The sequence below is a fragment of the Pogoniulus pusillus genome, chromosome 39 (genome assembly GCF_015220805.1).
Source record: "Pogoniulus pusillus isolate bPogPus1 chromosome 39, bPogPus1.pri, whole genome shotgun sequence".
NCBI lineage: Eukaryota > Metazoa > Chordata > Aves > Piciformes > Lybiidae > Pogoniulus > Pogoniulus pusillus.
Window position 1 is genome coordinate 8850524 of NC_087302.1, and position 12881 is coordinate 8863404.

Below are 12881 nucleotides of genomic sequence, written 5' to 3' on the forward strand. Positions count from 1 at the left end.
TGGGATGAATGGACCTGGTGACTTGCAAATCCACCATCAGAGATGAGCTCTCCCTGTGGGCTGCTCTGGTGGCAAAGGTGCCCAGAGGGGAAGGACTCTTCCTGCTCTGCCCTTGGGTGCATGCTCAGGTGGGTCGGCTGCTCAGGGAGCAGCTCTCTGCTTTCACCTTTGGCTGCTGTGTTTGAAGCAGGTGCTGGGATCCTACAGGCGGTGTCGGAGGTAGCACTGGGACACATTTGCTGCCCCTTGGCCCTCCTCCACTCCTGAAGCCCCGGGCCGTTGTGCCCGCAGCCTGCGTGGCCCTGCAGCAGCCCTGCTGCCCCACAGACAATTTAATCAGGGCTCTGCTGCTAAGACCAAAATGTGGAGCAGGGGAGCTCTGGCAGCTCCTCCTTCAGCTGTGCCTCTCCTGAGAGCAGGGAAGGCAGGGCCGGGAGGGGGTGTCCAGACTCCAGCTGAAGCTCTGGGTCACACAGCAGCGTGTTCCAGCCGTGAGGAGCTGTGCCTGGAGCTCCTGCTGAGCTCTCCCCAGGTAGGAGGGGCAGGGAAGCTTGAGCTGGTTGTGAGGAGAGGGGTAAAGGCAGGGTGCTCTGCGTGCACCTGCTCTGCTCTGCAAGGGGCAGAGGAACAGTGGTGGCTTCACCAGAGCGTGCGCAGTGCCCGGAGCACCTCTGCTGGAGCCGGGTGGGCTGTTTCCATGCCTGGGGGGTGGAGGACAAATCTGACCACTTGGTATCCTGAGCTCCCAGGACACAACTGTGAGGAGTTCTGTGGTGGAGGGAGGCTGAGCAGAGCTCAGTCCCCCTGTGCCGGGCACCCTGTGTGGGGCAGGGCTGAGGCTCGCTGGGCTGTCAGCAGTGACAAAACATCTATGCAGCAAACGTAAGGATGCTGTAAGTGCTGGCTCGAAGAGGATGCAGCAGAGCAGGGAGGGAGGGGACAGCAGTGCTCTGCCCCTCTGATGCCACGTGAGCCACAGCCCCTCTCGGGTCAGCCCTCTCGGTGACCAGGGTCATCCTCGGAGCCTTCCTTCTGTGTGGTTAGGAGGGAGGGTTAGGTCAGGAGGGTGCTGGTGCAGGATCTCCCCTCCAACACCTGGGGAAGATGCCGTTGCCCTCTGCTCCCATGCCTCTCCTTCCTGTCCCCACAGGGCTGTAATGTCATGGAGGACCAGGACCTGCGGGATATCGGGATCGGGGATCCGCACCACCGCCGCAAGCTGCTCCAGGCTGCACGCTCCCTGCCGAAGGTCAGCACCCACTGCAGGGCACCACCCGGCACAGCTCTGCAAGCAGAGGAAACAAAACCAGTCCCTGGGACCACAGCTGTGTCCCTGGGACCCACGGGCATTAGTAGGGAGGAGCAGGAGGTCCTCATTGCTCCATTGACTTGTGTATCTGGGATGGCTCCGTGCTGGGCACAGGGGGGCTGTGGCTCCTGCCAGTCTCAGCCCCTGCTTGCGCAGTGGTGGAGGTGATGCTGACCTAAAGGCTTTCACTGAGGTCTTGGATCCCAGCCCCCCGCGGCTTCTCACACCTTCCTTGTGCTTTTGCAGTTGAAGCCCCTGGGCTGCGATGGAAACAGCCAGCCCTCGGTGCCTGCCTGGCTCGACTCTCTGGGGCTGCAGGACTATGTTCAGTCCTTCCTCTCGAGTGGCTACAGCTCCATTGACACTGTGAAAAACCTCTGGGAGCTGGAAATAGTCAACGTGAGTGTTGCTGTCCTGCTGCCATGGCAGCCGGGTCCTGCCCGCGGTCCTGCAGGGCTGGGACTTGCCGGGACTGGCGTCAGAGGGGCACGGGGCTGCTCCAAGAGCAGAGACTTTGCTCCGTGCCCAGGGCAGGAAGCCAGCAGTGAGCCTGTCCTGTCCCTGCAGGTGCTGAAAGTGAACCTGCTGGGCCACCGGAAGCGGATCATTGCCTCCCTGGCAGACAGACCCTACGAGGAGCCACCAGCGAAGCCGCCGCGGTTCTCGCAGCTCAGAGTGAGTCCTTGGTGGAGTCTGCTCAGGCTGCTGCCTTCTGCCCTGGCTCTCCTTCACCTTCCTTCCTTTTTTTCGAAGACCTGAACATGGCTCCAGCAGGAACTGTTGTCCTCTGTCTGGTTAGCAGCTACAACCCTGGGGGAGAGCAGTTGGGTGCTGTGCTCATCACCTTGCTGGGATTCCCAGGGCTTCTCCACCAAAACAGCCTCAGCTGAGGCAGGTTGGGCTGCTGTGCCTTGCTCTGTTTTTCTGGAGCTGGAGTTCAGGTGTTAGAAGGAAGAGGGATTTGGGCTGGTACTGCTCTGGGAGCTGGGAAGGTGTCTTCCACCCCACTGCTCAGCCACCCCCTTTGCCATCAACAAAAGCCATGGGGAGCAGCAGCCAGATGGGGTTCTGCTGCTCTCTGCAGCATCCTCCCAAGACCATAAACAGGATTGTGGCAGTGCAGGAGCAGGAGACAAGCCCTTTGGTGCAGCTTCCCCTGCTTGCTGTGCTGGGCAGGGAGGGTGGGCACGTTTGCAGCATCTCCTGGAGCTGCAGCTGGTGTGCTCCAGGAGTGGGAGGACATCAGTGGCCCTTGAATGGGGCTGCTGCGCACTGCAGCTGCCAACTCCCTGCCTTGGCACTGTCTGTCAGGTGCTTGGCACGGGTGGACAGCGAATCTTGCCCAGGGGAAGAGGCAGGCTGTCAGGCAGCTGGGCTGATCTCCTGCTGGGCTCCCAGGATTCTTCTCCTGGGGTGGCTGATGGTCAGCAGCTTTGGAGTGCTTTGCTTAGTGCTTCAGTGGAGCTTGTTCCTCTATAAGTCCCTGCCTGTAGCTCACCCTGGCTCTGTCCTCCTGGGATGATCTCATGGGAGGCTGTGAACCTGCCTGAGAGCAACCTGGAGCAATCCAGGGGTGTCCTGTGGAATAGGCAGAGCAAAAGCAGTGTGAGCAGCAGGGTAAAGATGATCAGAGGACTGGAGCACCTCTGCTGTGGGAGCAGGCTGAGGCAGTTGGGGAGCCCTAAGAGCTGTACCTGAAGGGACTCCAGGAGAGTTGGGGAGGGACTGTGAACAAGGGCTGGGAGTACCAGGACAGGGACAAGGGCTTTGAGCTGGGAGAGGGGAGGGTGAGAGTGGAGAAGAGGAAGAAATTCTTGAGAGTGAGGGTGGGGAGAGACTGGCACATGTTGCCCAGGGAGGCTGTGGATGCCCCTTCCCGGAGGTGTGCCGGACCAAGTTGGATGAGGCCTTAAGCAACCCGGGCTGGTGGGAGCTGTCCCTGCCCATGGCAGGGTGTTGACACGGGATGACTTTTGAGGCCACTTCCAACCCGAACCATTCTGTGCCTCTCTGGATCTATTAGCAGGAATGTTGTGATGGGTGGCACTGAGGGAGGTGTCTACAAGCAGGCGCTGACCCCATGAACCCTAATCATTGCCCTTTTTGTGTGGGGCACTGTAAAGAGGAGCGAGGTGTGGGCGCAGCTGTGGCACAAGCTTTCTGTGATGGTTCATGGTGTCTCCTGCTTTCAGTGCCAGGACTTGATCTCCCAGACCTCATCACCCCTAAGCCAGAGTGACTCCTGCACAGGGAGATCTGGGGATCTGCTGCTGCCCTCGGGGGACACTGCCAGGAGGCAGCACGAGCATGGCACTGAGGCTGCTTCCTACTGCAAAGCTGAGCGCTACAGAGCTCAGGTCAGTGGCAGTGCCCCTGTGTGCCCTGGGGCCCCTCTGTGCGGCTTCTCCCTTTTCTGGAGCCTCAGGGATGTGTGGAGTGCCAGGGAGGTGCCCAGGCATGGCTTGCTGGGGGCATTGGTGACAGCAGCTCGTTGATGGCTCCACCTCACCTTAAACCTGTGTGCCTCAGGCTCTCAGCACCGCTGGCACCTTGCCCTGCCATGTGCTGTTTCCTGCTAGCCCCTGCAGGCTCTGGCCACTGCCAACCTCAATCTCATCGACCCAGAGAGCCCCCTGAGATCTGTGTTTCAAGCCAGGTGGGACCTGCTGTGGTTCAGTTTCATGTTCCGCCCCTTCCAGGAGGACCATCGGGAGCCCAAGCTGACTCTGCGCCCCCCGAGCCTGGCTGCCCCCTATGCCCCAGTGCAGAGCTGGCAGCACCAGCCAGAGAAGCTCATCTTTGAGTCCTGTGGCTATGAGGCCAACGTAAGTGGCTGGCAGGGGAGGCTCTGGGCCAGGCTGTTGTGTGTGGACTTGCCACACTTCCTTTCCCTCCCCGCGGGACCTGTCCCTCCCCAGCCACAGTGGCTGTCAGGCATCCTGCCTGCAGCCCTGAAGGCTTCTCCTTGCCCCAAGCAGTACCTGGGCTCGATGCTGATCAAAGACCTCCGGGGGACAGAGTCTACGCAGGACGCCTGTGCCAAGATGAGGGTATGGGGGCCGTGGGGCTGGGGTCCTGCAGTGGCTGATGGGACTGGGGGGATCCGAGTGAAGCTGTGGCTCCCCAAACCCTTCAGGGCCCCAGAGCTGGACACAGCACTGCAGGGCTCACCAGAGCAGAGGGGAAGGATTCTCTCCCTTGACTGCCTTTGCTGCAGCCCAGGATGTGGTTTGCCTTCTGGGCTGCAGGTGCCCATTGCTGGCTCACATCCAGCTTCTCATCCACCAGCACCCTCTGCTTCCACCAGGAACCAGCTTTCCTTCTGGTCCAAGACCCCTTTGTGGGACAGGGGCTGGGGTGGTGGTGAAGAAGGGAGCATCTATTCACAAGTGGTCACTGGAGTGTTTTTGTTTCTGAAGAAGTCCACAGAGCATATGAAGAAGATCCCCACCATAATCCTGTCCATCACCTACAAGGGGGTGAAGTTCATCGATGCCTCAAACAAGGTGAGCTTCAGGTGGCTCAAAGCTGGTGTCTGAAGGCACAAGACCTGCAGTCTGGGAGGGGGCTGCTGGGCACATTTACCAGCTTCAGAAGCTACAGCTGGTCCTGAGGAGCTGCCAGGGAGGTGGTGATGACAGGCTGGATGCTGGTGAAATGTGGTGCACTGGGAGGGAGCTGGGCCTGGCCTGGCAGGGAGGCTCCCTGTGCCACCCCAGAAGGGTACAGGTGCTTTGTGGCTGACCTCTGCAGAATGTCATCGCTGAGCACGAGATACGGAACATCTCCTGTGCTGCGCAAGACCCCGAGGACCTCTGCACCTTTGCCTACATCACCAAGGACCTGCAGACCAACCACCACTACTGCCACGTCTTCAGCACCGTGGACGTGGTGAGTTGCCGCCGCTGCTCCGCAGCAGTGCTGCACTGTCACACACCAGGCACTGCTTTGCTCTGGGGCTCTTTCACCTGGTGCCACTGTCAAGTACCCCTGAGTCCTGGCTGCCGGTGCTGGCACCTGGGAGCTCTGTGGACAGAGGGCCTGGCTGGCTTCACTGCTGCAGTGCCCAGTGCTGAATGAAGCAGGGCAGGGATCAAAGAATCACGGAATCAGTCAGGGTTGGGAGGGACCACAAGGATCAGCCAGTTCTAACCCCCCTGCCATGCCCAGGGACACCCTGCCCTAGAGCAGGCTGCACACAGCCTCAGCCAACCTGTCCTCAAACACCTCCAGCCATGGGGCCTCAACCCCCTCCCTGGGCAACCCATTCCAGCCTCTCACCACTCTCCTGCTCAACAACTTCCTCCTTACGTCAAAGTCTGACTCTCCCCACCTCCAGCTTTGCTCCATTCCCCCCCAGTCCTGTCACTCCCTGACAGCCTCAGAAGTCCCTCCCCAGCTTTTTTGTAGGTCCCCTTCAGATCCTGGAAGGCCACAAGAAGGTCACCAAGGAGTTTTTCCCTTCTGGGGAGTATGCCAGGAACAAAACCTGGAGGTGCCCTCAGTTAGATGGGGTGCAGTGGGCTGGTTTAGCAGCCTTCGAATTGACTCCAGAACACAGCTTTTGTTCTGGGGCTAAGTCACCCTGGAAGATGTTTTTGCCTTTGTCTCTTAACAACACAAAACGCTGCTGAACAGTGATGCTGTCAGGGCTGCCACTGCTGCCCATGGACAGGGCTGTCTGAGCGTGGAGGCAGCTCAGTGCTGGCTCCTTCGCGGGGCAGGAGCTCAGCAGCTTTGCCAGGGTGACAGCAGGATGTGACTCGAGATGAAGAGCTGATAGGCTGTGCCAAGGTCTGCATCTGCAGGACCTCTGCTGGCCCATACCTGATGGCTCCGTTTCTCTGTGTTCTCTCCACAGAACCTGACCTATGAGATCATCCTCACGCTGGGGCAGGCGTTTGAGGTTGCCTACCAGCTGGCCCTCCAGGCCCAGAGGGCAAAGCCCCTGGGTGCTGCAGCAGGAGAAGTGATTGAAACAAAATCTTCCAAACCCGTGCCTAAACCCCGAGCTGGCATGAGGAAAGCTGCAGTACGTAGGCATGGGCAGGGCTCAGCTGCAGGCCCTGAGCTGGTGTAACCCTCCCTTGAGCCGTGGGAGAGCCCAGACCAGGACAGGCTGGTGAAAGGTCTGGAGAACAGGGCTGGTGAGGTGCAGCTGAGGGACCTGGGGGTGTTTAGTCCAGAGAAAAGGAAGCTGAGGAAAGACCTCTTTGCTCTCTACAGCTCCCTGAAAGCAGGTTGCAGCAAGGTGGGGGTTGGGCTCTGCTCCTAGTATCAGGTGACAGATTGAGAGGAAATGGCCTGAAATTATGCCAAGGAAGAGTTAGATTGGAAATGAGAGAAAAATCTCTTCGGTGCAAGAGTGGTCAGGGATTGGAACAGGCTGCCCAGGGAGGTGGTGGAGTCCCCCATCCCTGGAGATGTTCAAGAAAGGCACTTTGTGATGTGATTTGGTGGCCATGGTGGTGTTGGGTCTATGGTTGTATTTGATGGTCTTGGGGGGATGTTCCAACCAAAACAATTCCATGGTTCTCTAAGGTGCCTGTACCTTCAGGGACCACTGATACTGCCTGTGGCTCTGCTGGCAGCCCTGCTATCATGTTAGGGCTTCTCCTGGTGGGATGAGGGCTAACAGAGGTGGAAATCAGAGCATAGCAGAGTCGTTTAGGCTGAGAATGAGCTTTAAGATCATCAAGTCCAACCATTAACTTGACAGCCTGGGTGGGATGGGCCTGGGTCCAGCATAGTTGCCACAAGCAAACCCTGCAGAGCTACAGTAGGGTCAGGAGGAAACCTGTGGTTTCATGGAGTCACAGCATGGCAGGGGTTGGAGGCGACCTCCAGAGACCATCGAGTCCAAACCCCCTGCTAGAGCAGGATCACCCAGGGCAGGTCACAGGAACACATCAAGGTGGGGCTTGGAAGTGTCTGAGGTTTGCAGCACAGGAGAGCTCCTGTAGCCAAGGGCAGCTGGGGCAGGAGCTGCTGAGGGGCAGGGGCTGCTGGCCAGCTGCTCTGCCTGCCTTAACGTCTCCTTTTGTCTGTGCTGTGCTTGCTCCCCCCGCTCAGGTGCCGCTCCCTCCCGACACCCGCTGCTGTCTGTGTCACACCTGCACAGCTCACCGCCCCTCCTACCTGCCGCTGCAGTCTCTTAGCCCTGGAGCCAAGGTCTTTGCCCTGCTTCCTGCCACCTTCCATTGCCAACCGACCCTGAGCTGCCCCAGCCACCGCCAGCCGCCTGCCTCCCCTCCTCTCCATTCCTGTCTCCTCTGAGCTGCTTGTTCCAGGGCTCTGCCATAGGCTCAGCTGAACCCCAGGGACAAACCTCTCACCTCCTTCCCTGCTGATGCAGAGTGGCAGCCCTCAGCTAACTACACTGCTCTTTCTGCTGCTGTTAACCCTCCTGCAGGAGCCTGAATCAGGAGGACAGATGAAAGAGCTGTGCTTGGTCAGGAGAGTAAATCAAACAGGAGCCCACCTGCCAGTAGCTGCCTTCCCCCTCTCCCTCTGCCTCTTGTACTTCAGGAACCTCTCTTTGCAGCACTCAATTTTCCATGCTTGCTTGTGAGCTGAAGTGAAGCTCATGGTGACAGGGGCCTGGGAGTCCTGTCAGGGTGCTGGGCAGAGCCTGGCATGGTCAGATATGTTGTAGCTGTGAGGAGCTCCAGTGCCTCCCCTGTGAATGCTGCTGCCCTGCACACCTGTGCAGGTCTGGGCAGGGCAGCAGGCAGGGCCGCAGCCTCTGCCTGCTTCTAGGCACCCAGCAGCACAAGTGGTGACCTGCCCTGCCCTGGTGGCCTGACCTGCCCTTTGCTCTCCTTGTTTTCTAGCTGGAGCCCCCTGAAGTGGACCAAGATCCCCAGTCTCATGCCAGTGTCTCCTGGGTCGTGGACCCCAAGCAGGACTCCAAGCGGACCCTCAGCACTAAGTATGAGACCACTATCTTCTAAAGCACCCCGTGCCCACCCTGTCTAACTGTGCCTTTGCCAGCTGATCTCTGCTCTTCTAAGCTCCCTCCTGCTGCGGCTGCTCGCTGAGCCCTGCCTAGGCACCGCCTCAAGGCAGCAGCACTTAGGAGACTGTAGGACCTTAACCAGCTTTTTTACCTGAGCACCACTGAGCACTGTGAATCCTCCTGACTCGGGAAGAAGGGTGACAGGGTGACAGGCTGCCAGGTGTGGGGGAGGCAGGGGGAGCAGAGGGGTGCAGGCCGGGGCAGTCGGAGATGTGGATCCCGGACACCGCCAGTCGTTTCCATGTCTGTCCCCTCGCCCTGGCACTGTGAATCCCTGGGGCAATGTGACACTCCCCAGGCTTTTTTGGTTGTTTTTTTTTTTCTCTTTCACCTTCTTATCCTCGGACTGATGGAGACCTCTTGTCTCTGTGGTGCACGCACTCCCTCCTCCTCCATCCTCTTCCTCCTGACCAAGCCACAGCTGCGTACTGTTGCGGTGAACTTTCCCCTCTTCCTGCCTGCCATTGGAATCGACACTAACCACTGTGATGCTGTCTGCAAATAGCAACCTTCACCAGACCTTCTCACGGGGACCCATGCCCAGAATCTCTCCCCTCAAAGCCTGAAGCAGGAAACATGCCCCGAGGGGAGTGCTGGTTTGGGCTGGCTGTGAGCGTTCCCACTGTGAGCTCTGGCCCTGCTCCGAGGGCAGCTGCACTTTGCGTTGCATGCACTTCAGTCCCTCCTGGGAGGATTTCCCCCCCTCCTGTTTGTGCTCAGCAAACTTCCCATGAGCTGTGGGCCCAGTTCTCGGCAGAGCGTGAGGAGGTTAGGCTTTTGGAGGCACACGTTGTGAGCCCTGTGCTGGGGAGGCATTGGTGAGGGGCTGGGCGCTGCACTGTGAGCAGACGGAGCTCTGCTGCACTCCTTTTGCCCAGAGGAGAAACGAGATTGAAATCAGTCTGCTGCCCATCCCACAGCTTGTTTGCCATCTCCAAACCAGTGCACAATAAGGGCTATAGGGATCATGAAACATCTGTCACCTTCCATCCTGGAGAGCCAGGGTTCACTGAGCAATAGCCCCGCTTTGGGCACCTCTTGCCTCTCCCCATTGTGCACCCCTAGTGCGCATGCTTCTCCTCTGGGAAAGCCTCCCCATTGCTCTCTGCCTCAGTGGAGGCAGCTTTTAATTCCAGAACATGACTGGGAATTGTTTGCAGGAGACCACAGGGCACTTGGCTCTGGTTGGAGCATGTGCAGGATGCCATGTGGTGGTTCATGACCCCAGGAGCTGCAGTGTGTCCTTCAAAGAGGAACTGAACTAACAGCAGCAGTGGGACTGCAGAGCCTGGCCTGAAGCATGCAGCTGCCCATGCTGACTTCTGAGGGTCTGAGCTCCTGCTCTCACCCTGCTTTCAGCTGACCCTCCCGAAACAGGGTCCCTGGAGCATGTGCCTTGGTAAAGGTGACCACTCAGAGCCTGCTGGCATCACAGGCAGCCCTGCCTAACCTGCAAAGCTTCTGCTGCATGTCCATGGCCCTCACGGCTCTGCTGCACCTCTGCCTCATCTTCCCCAGCCCTTGTTTTCCTGTGCCTCAGCACTCATTCATTCCATTCTCTTCCTTTCTGTTTGCCTCTGGGAAGCTGATCGCAGGCAGCTGGCTCCAGCCATGGAGATGTAGTAACGGGGCAGAGACCTAAGAAGCAGTGCCCTGCTGGCATGAAGATCATCTCCACCTGGCACTGGTGGCCGCCTTGGAGCAGGTGCATGAGCCCCGCTCAGTGAGGGCTCTCAAAGCAGAGGGGGGAGAGAGATCCCAGCCCCCAGCTGAGGCAAGCAGCTCCCTCCATGTCTAGCAGAGGCAAGCTGAGCCTTCCAAGCGTGGTGTCCCCTCCTCTAGCCCGAGACAAACATCTCTTGACCCATTTCTGGTTTGTTTTCACTTAAGAAGCGGCACTGAGCAGATCCAGTTCCTGTTCAAATGTAGCACTGCAGGTCTTGGTGAGGAGCACCTATATTGATCCTTATTGACTGAGAATCCACACAGTCCAGCAAGGAGTGCAGCAGAAAGGCTTAGCAGTGGGAGTGCTGTGTGCACCTCTGATGGTACTTGAAGTCTTCAGTTCTGGGTGAAGAGTAGAGGAGGCCAAATTCTTGGCAATAACTTCCTGCAGCAGGAGGAGCCCATGGGGGTCAGCAGCCTTTGCTGCCAGAGCTGCTCCAGCCCTTCCAAGCAATTGGAAATAACTTAAGGAAGAGTCTGCAAAGGATCCTGCAGCCTGGAGTGGCTGTGGCCAAGCATTCCCCATGGTACAGAGCTTGCTGCCCCTCCAGAGAGCTGCCGCCCTGCAGCTCATGGCAAGGACACAATTGCTTCCCGTTATGCACTGAGTTCTCTTCCTGGCCTCCCGTGCTCCCACCTTCTTTTCAAACCCAGTTATGCCCTGCGAGGTTGGGGGACATTGGTTTTTAAAGTGTATTCCATGGTGATTTAGCACTTTTTGATACTAGCTCATTATTTAATTAGTGCAACAGCTTCAGAAGATGAACAAAGGAGGAGTTAAATGTTGGGCATTACCCTGAAGCACTCCATAGCTGAGGAGGGAGCCTCTCAACCTGAGCACGGCCTGAGTCCCTTGTCCCCAAAGGTGCTGTGTGCTGCCTCTCCTTTGGAATGACCAAAGCATCTCCCGGGAGGGGTCTGGCTCTGACTGACCTCCTTGCAGCATTGCTCCCCTCAGGGGAGAGAAGTCAAACTGCTTCTGATTTTAATGCTTCAGAGGCAGAAAATCTCGACCGGCAGCATGGTGGTTGAGGTGGCACTGTGGTGGTGGTTCCCTGCTGCTTTACTCTTATGAAGTGCCCCAGGAAATCCCATTTACCTCCACTTGCTGCTGTAGGTCAGGACTTCATGCGTGCCCCTCCAGCCAGCAAGTCTGGGAGAGGAGTAAGGCAGAATCCCAAGGGCATGAACCTGTAAATGGGGGGTGGGAGGCGGGCAGTGGAGGTCGCTGTAGGCTGATGAATTTTGGAAGCTGAGTTCCTTGTCCTGCAAATGTTGCAATTCATGCTGGTGTAAGTGTAAATGTTTGCTGTGCTGGTAACAAGTCTTGGAGAGACTGCAAATTGAACCTCTGATCGGGAGGGCTCCCTCTTTGCGTGGTGCACTGGGGCGTTGGTGCCTGAGCTTGCTGAAGGTTGGCTCGGAGGTGACGTGGTGATGAAGGCTCTAATCTTCAAGGGACTGGCTTGGTGACCCTGGTGGTCGTTCCCAGTCCTGGGTGTAACCCTGTGATTGTCTTTAGTGACCCAACAGTTCGTAGCCAGACCTTTCTCACCTCGTGCAAAGGAGCAGTTTGGGCACTGCCTCTCCCCTCTCACTCCCTGACTTTACTCAAGGTACTTCTGTGCTGGAGCCTGGCCCTGGGCCCTGCCAGCCACTGGCTCACAGCCACCACGGGGTGTTTGGGCTCCCTACAGGGTCCTGGGGCCTCTGGAGGGAAGTGCCCTCAATATCTGGTGCTGAACATGACTTTGAATCAAAGGACATCTGCTCTGCTGCCGGCCTGGGACAAGTGAGTGCTGCCCTGGGCCTGGCTCCCCTCTTTGGGGACAGGCTCCGTGTTGTGCATGGCCTGAGCCCAGGACAGGTGACCCAAGATGCAGAGTTCTGTCTTTTTTGTACAGGAGGGGATGATTTACTTTGTTTTATTTTAGTTTATTTTTTCAAATTGAAGCTGCTTTATCCTTTTGTATTTACAAAAAAGAAAAAAGAAAAAAAAAGGCAAATCTTAGCTCTTCAACTGCCTCTGAACTTGCTTTGGGATTGGTTTCTTGGAGAAGAAATTATCTTTTTATAAGAAATGATGCAGGTGTGGGGGGCACACCTGTCCCACTCACAGGGACAAGATGTGGCACCTACCAGGAGGTACCTCTTGTGACAAGTTTGGACTTTCACAAGGCTGCTGAGCCACAGACCAGAGGCCAAACAGTCCCTCCAAACACACTCTGGGTGCAGCTGCAGTGGGCGCAGCCTCTTGAAGGCTCTCTCTGCCCCACCCGAGCAGGTTCCAGCAGCAGAAGTCCCTCCACAGATCTTTCTGTAGAGCAAGCAGGCAGTTTGCAGCTCTGTCTGGTTGCAGAAGGTTCCCTTTTAGCTCTGGTTTTGGCATTGCTGGCTGGTTGGTTGGTTGGTTGCGAGAGGAGGCAGCTCTGCTGCTCTGGCAGAGTCGACTGAGCTCAAACCTCTTAGCCCTGGAGGCAGCACCCACGGCCCCGCGCAGGCAGGGAGCAGCTGAGTTCAGTTTGCAGTGTGGACACTTTTTGCTCGTTGTGATGTCTGGCAGTGGGACTGATTTGTAATACAAATGTTATTTAATCTGTCTGTATTTTGATACTTGAATTTCCTCTTGCTTCCTGTACATACAGTTGTTAATCTGTTCAGAACCTGTCTGACCTTTAGACGTTTGTGGTACCAAACATAAGCGACCATAGGCTGACCTCATGCAACAAGGCGAGACTGTAAATACTCCTGGGCTTCCAGCAGTCGTTTTGTTGTCTCCATGACTGTACAACCTAGAGCAGGCTGAACTAATAAACCAGCTTAGACACA

At 57.3% G+C, this 12881-nt stretch overlaps 1 protein-coding gene across 7 annotated transcripts in view; it reads left to right on the forward strand.

Annotated features, from left to right (window-relative positions):
* Positions 1-12881, forward strand: part of ANKS1A (ankyrin repeat and sterile alpha motif domain containing 1A) — a 70714-nt gene extending 57833 nt beyond the window's left edge. For 4 of the 7 annotated variants that reach the window (XM_064173841.1, XM_064173844.1, XM_064173847.1 and 1 more), the window contains 11 exons: positions 1151-1249; positions 1556-1708; positions 1877-1984; positions 3502-3666; positions 4009-4134; positions 4288-4359; positions 4729-4815; positions 5063-5200; positions 6171-6341; positions 7382-7480; positions 8143-12881. In XM_064173841.1, the coding sequence (XP_064029911.1) occupies positions 1151-1249; positions 1556-1708; positions 1877-1984; positions 3502-3666; positions 4009-4134; positions 4288-4359; positions 4729-4815; positions 5063-5200; positions 6171-6341; positions 7382-7480; positions 8143-8262 (1338 nt within the window). In that variant the 3' untranslated portion in view covers positions 8263-12881. The remainder of the gene's footprint in view (positions 1-1150; positions 1250-1555; positions 1709-1876; positions 1985-3501; positions 3667-4008; positions 4135-4287; positions 4360-4728; positions 4816-5062; positions 5201-6170; positions 6342-7381; positions 7481-8142) is intronic. The other 3 variants (XM_064173845.1, XM_064173846.1, XM_064173842.1) reach the window with 2 other exon arrangements.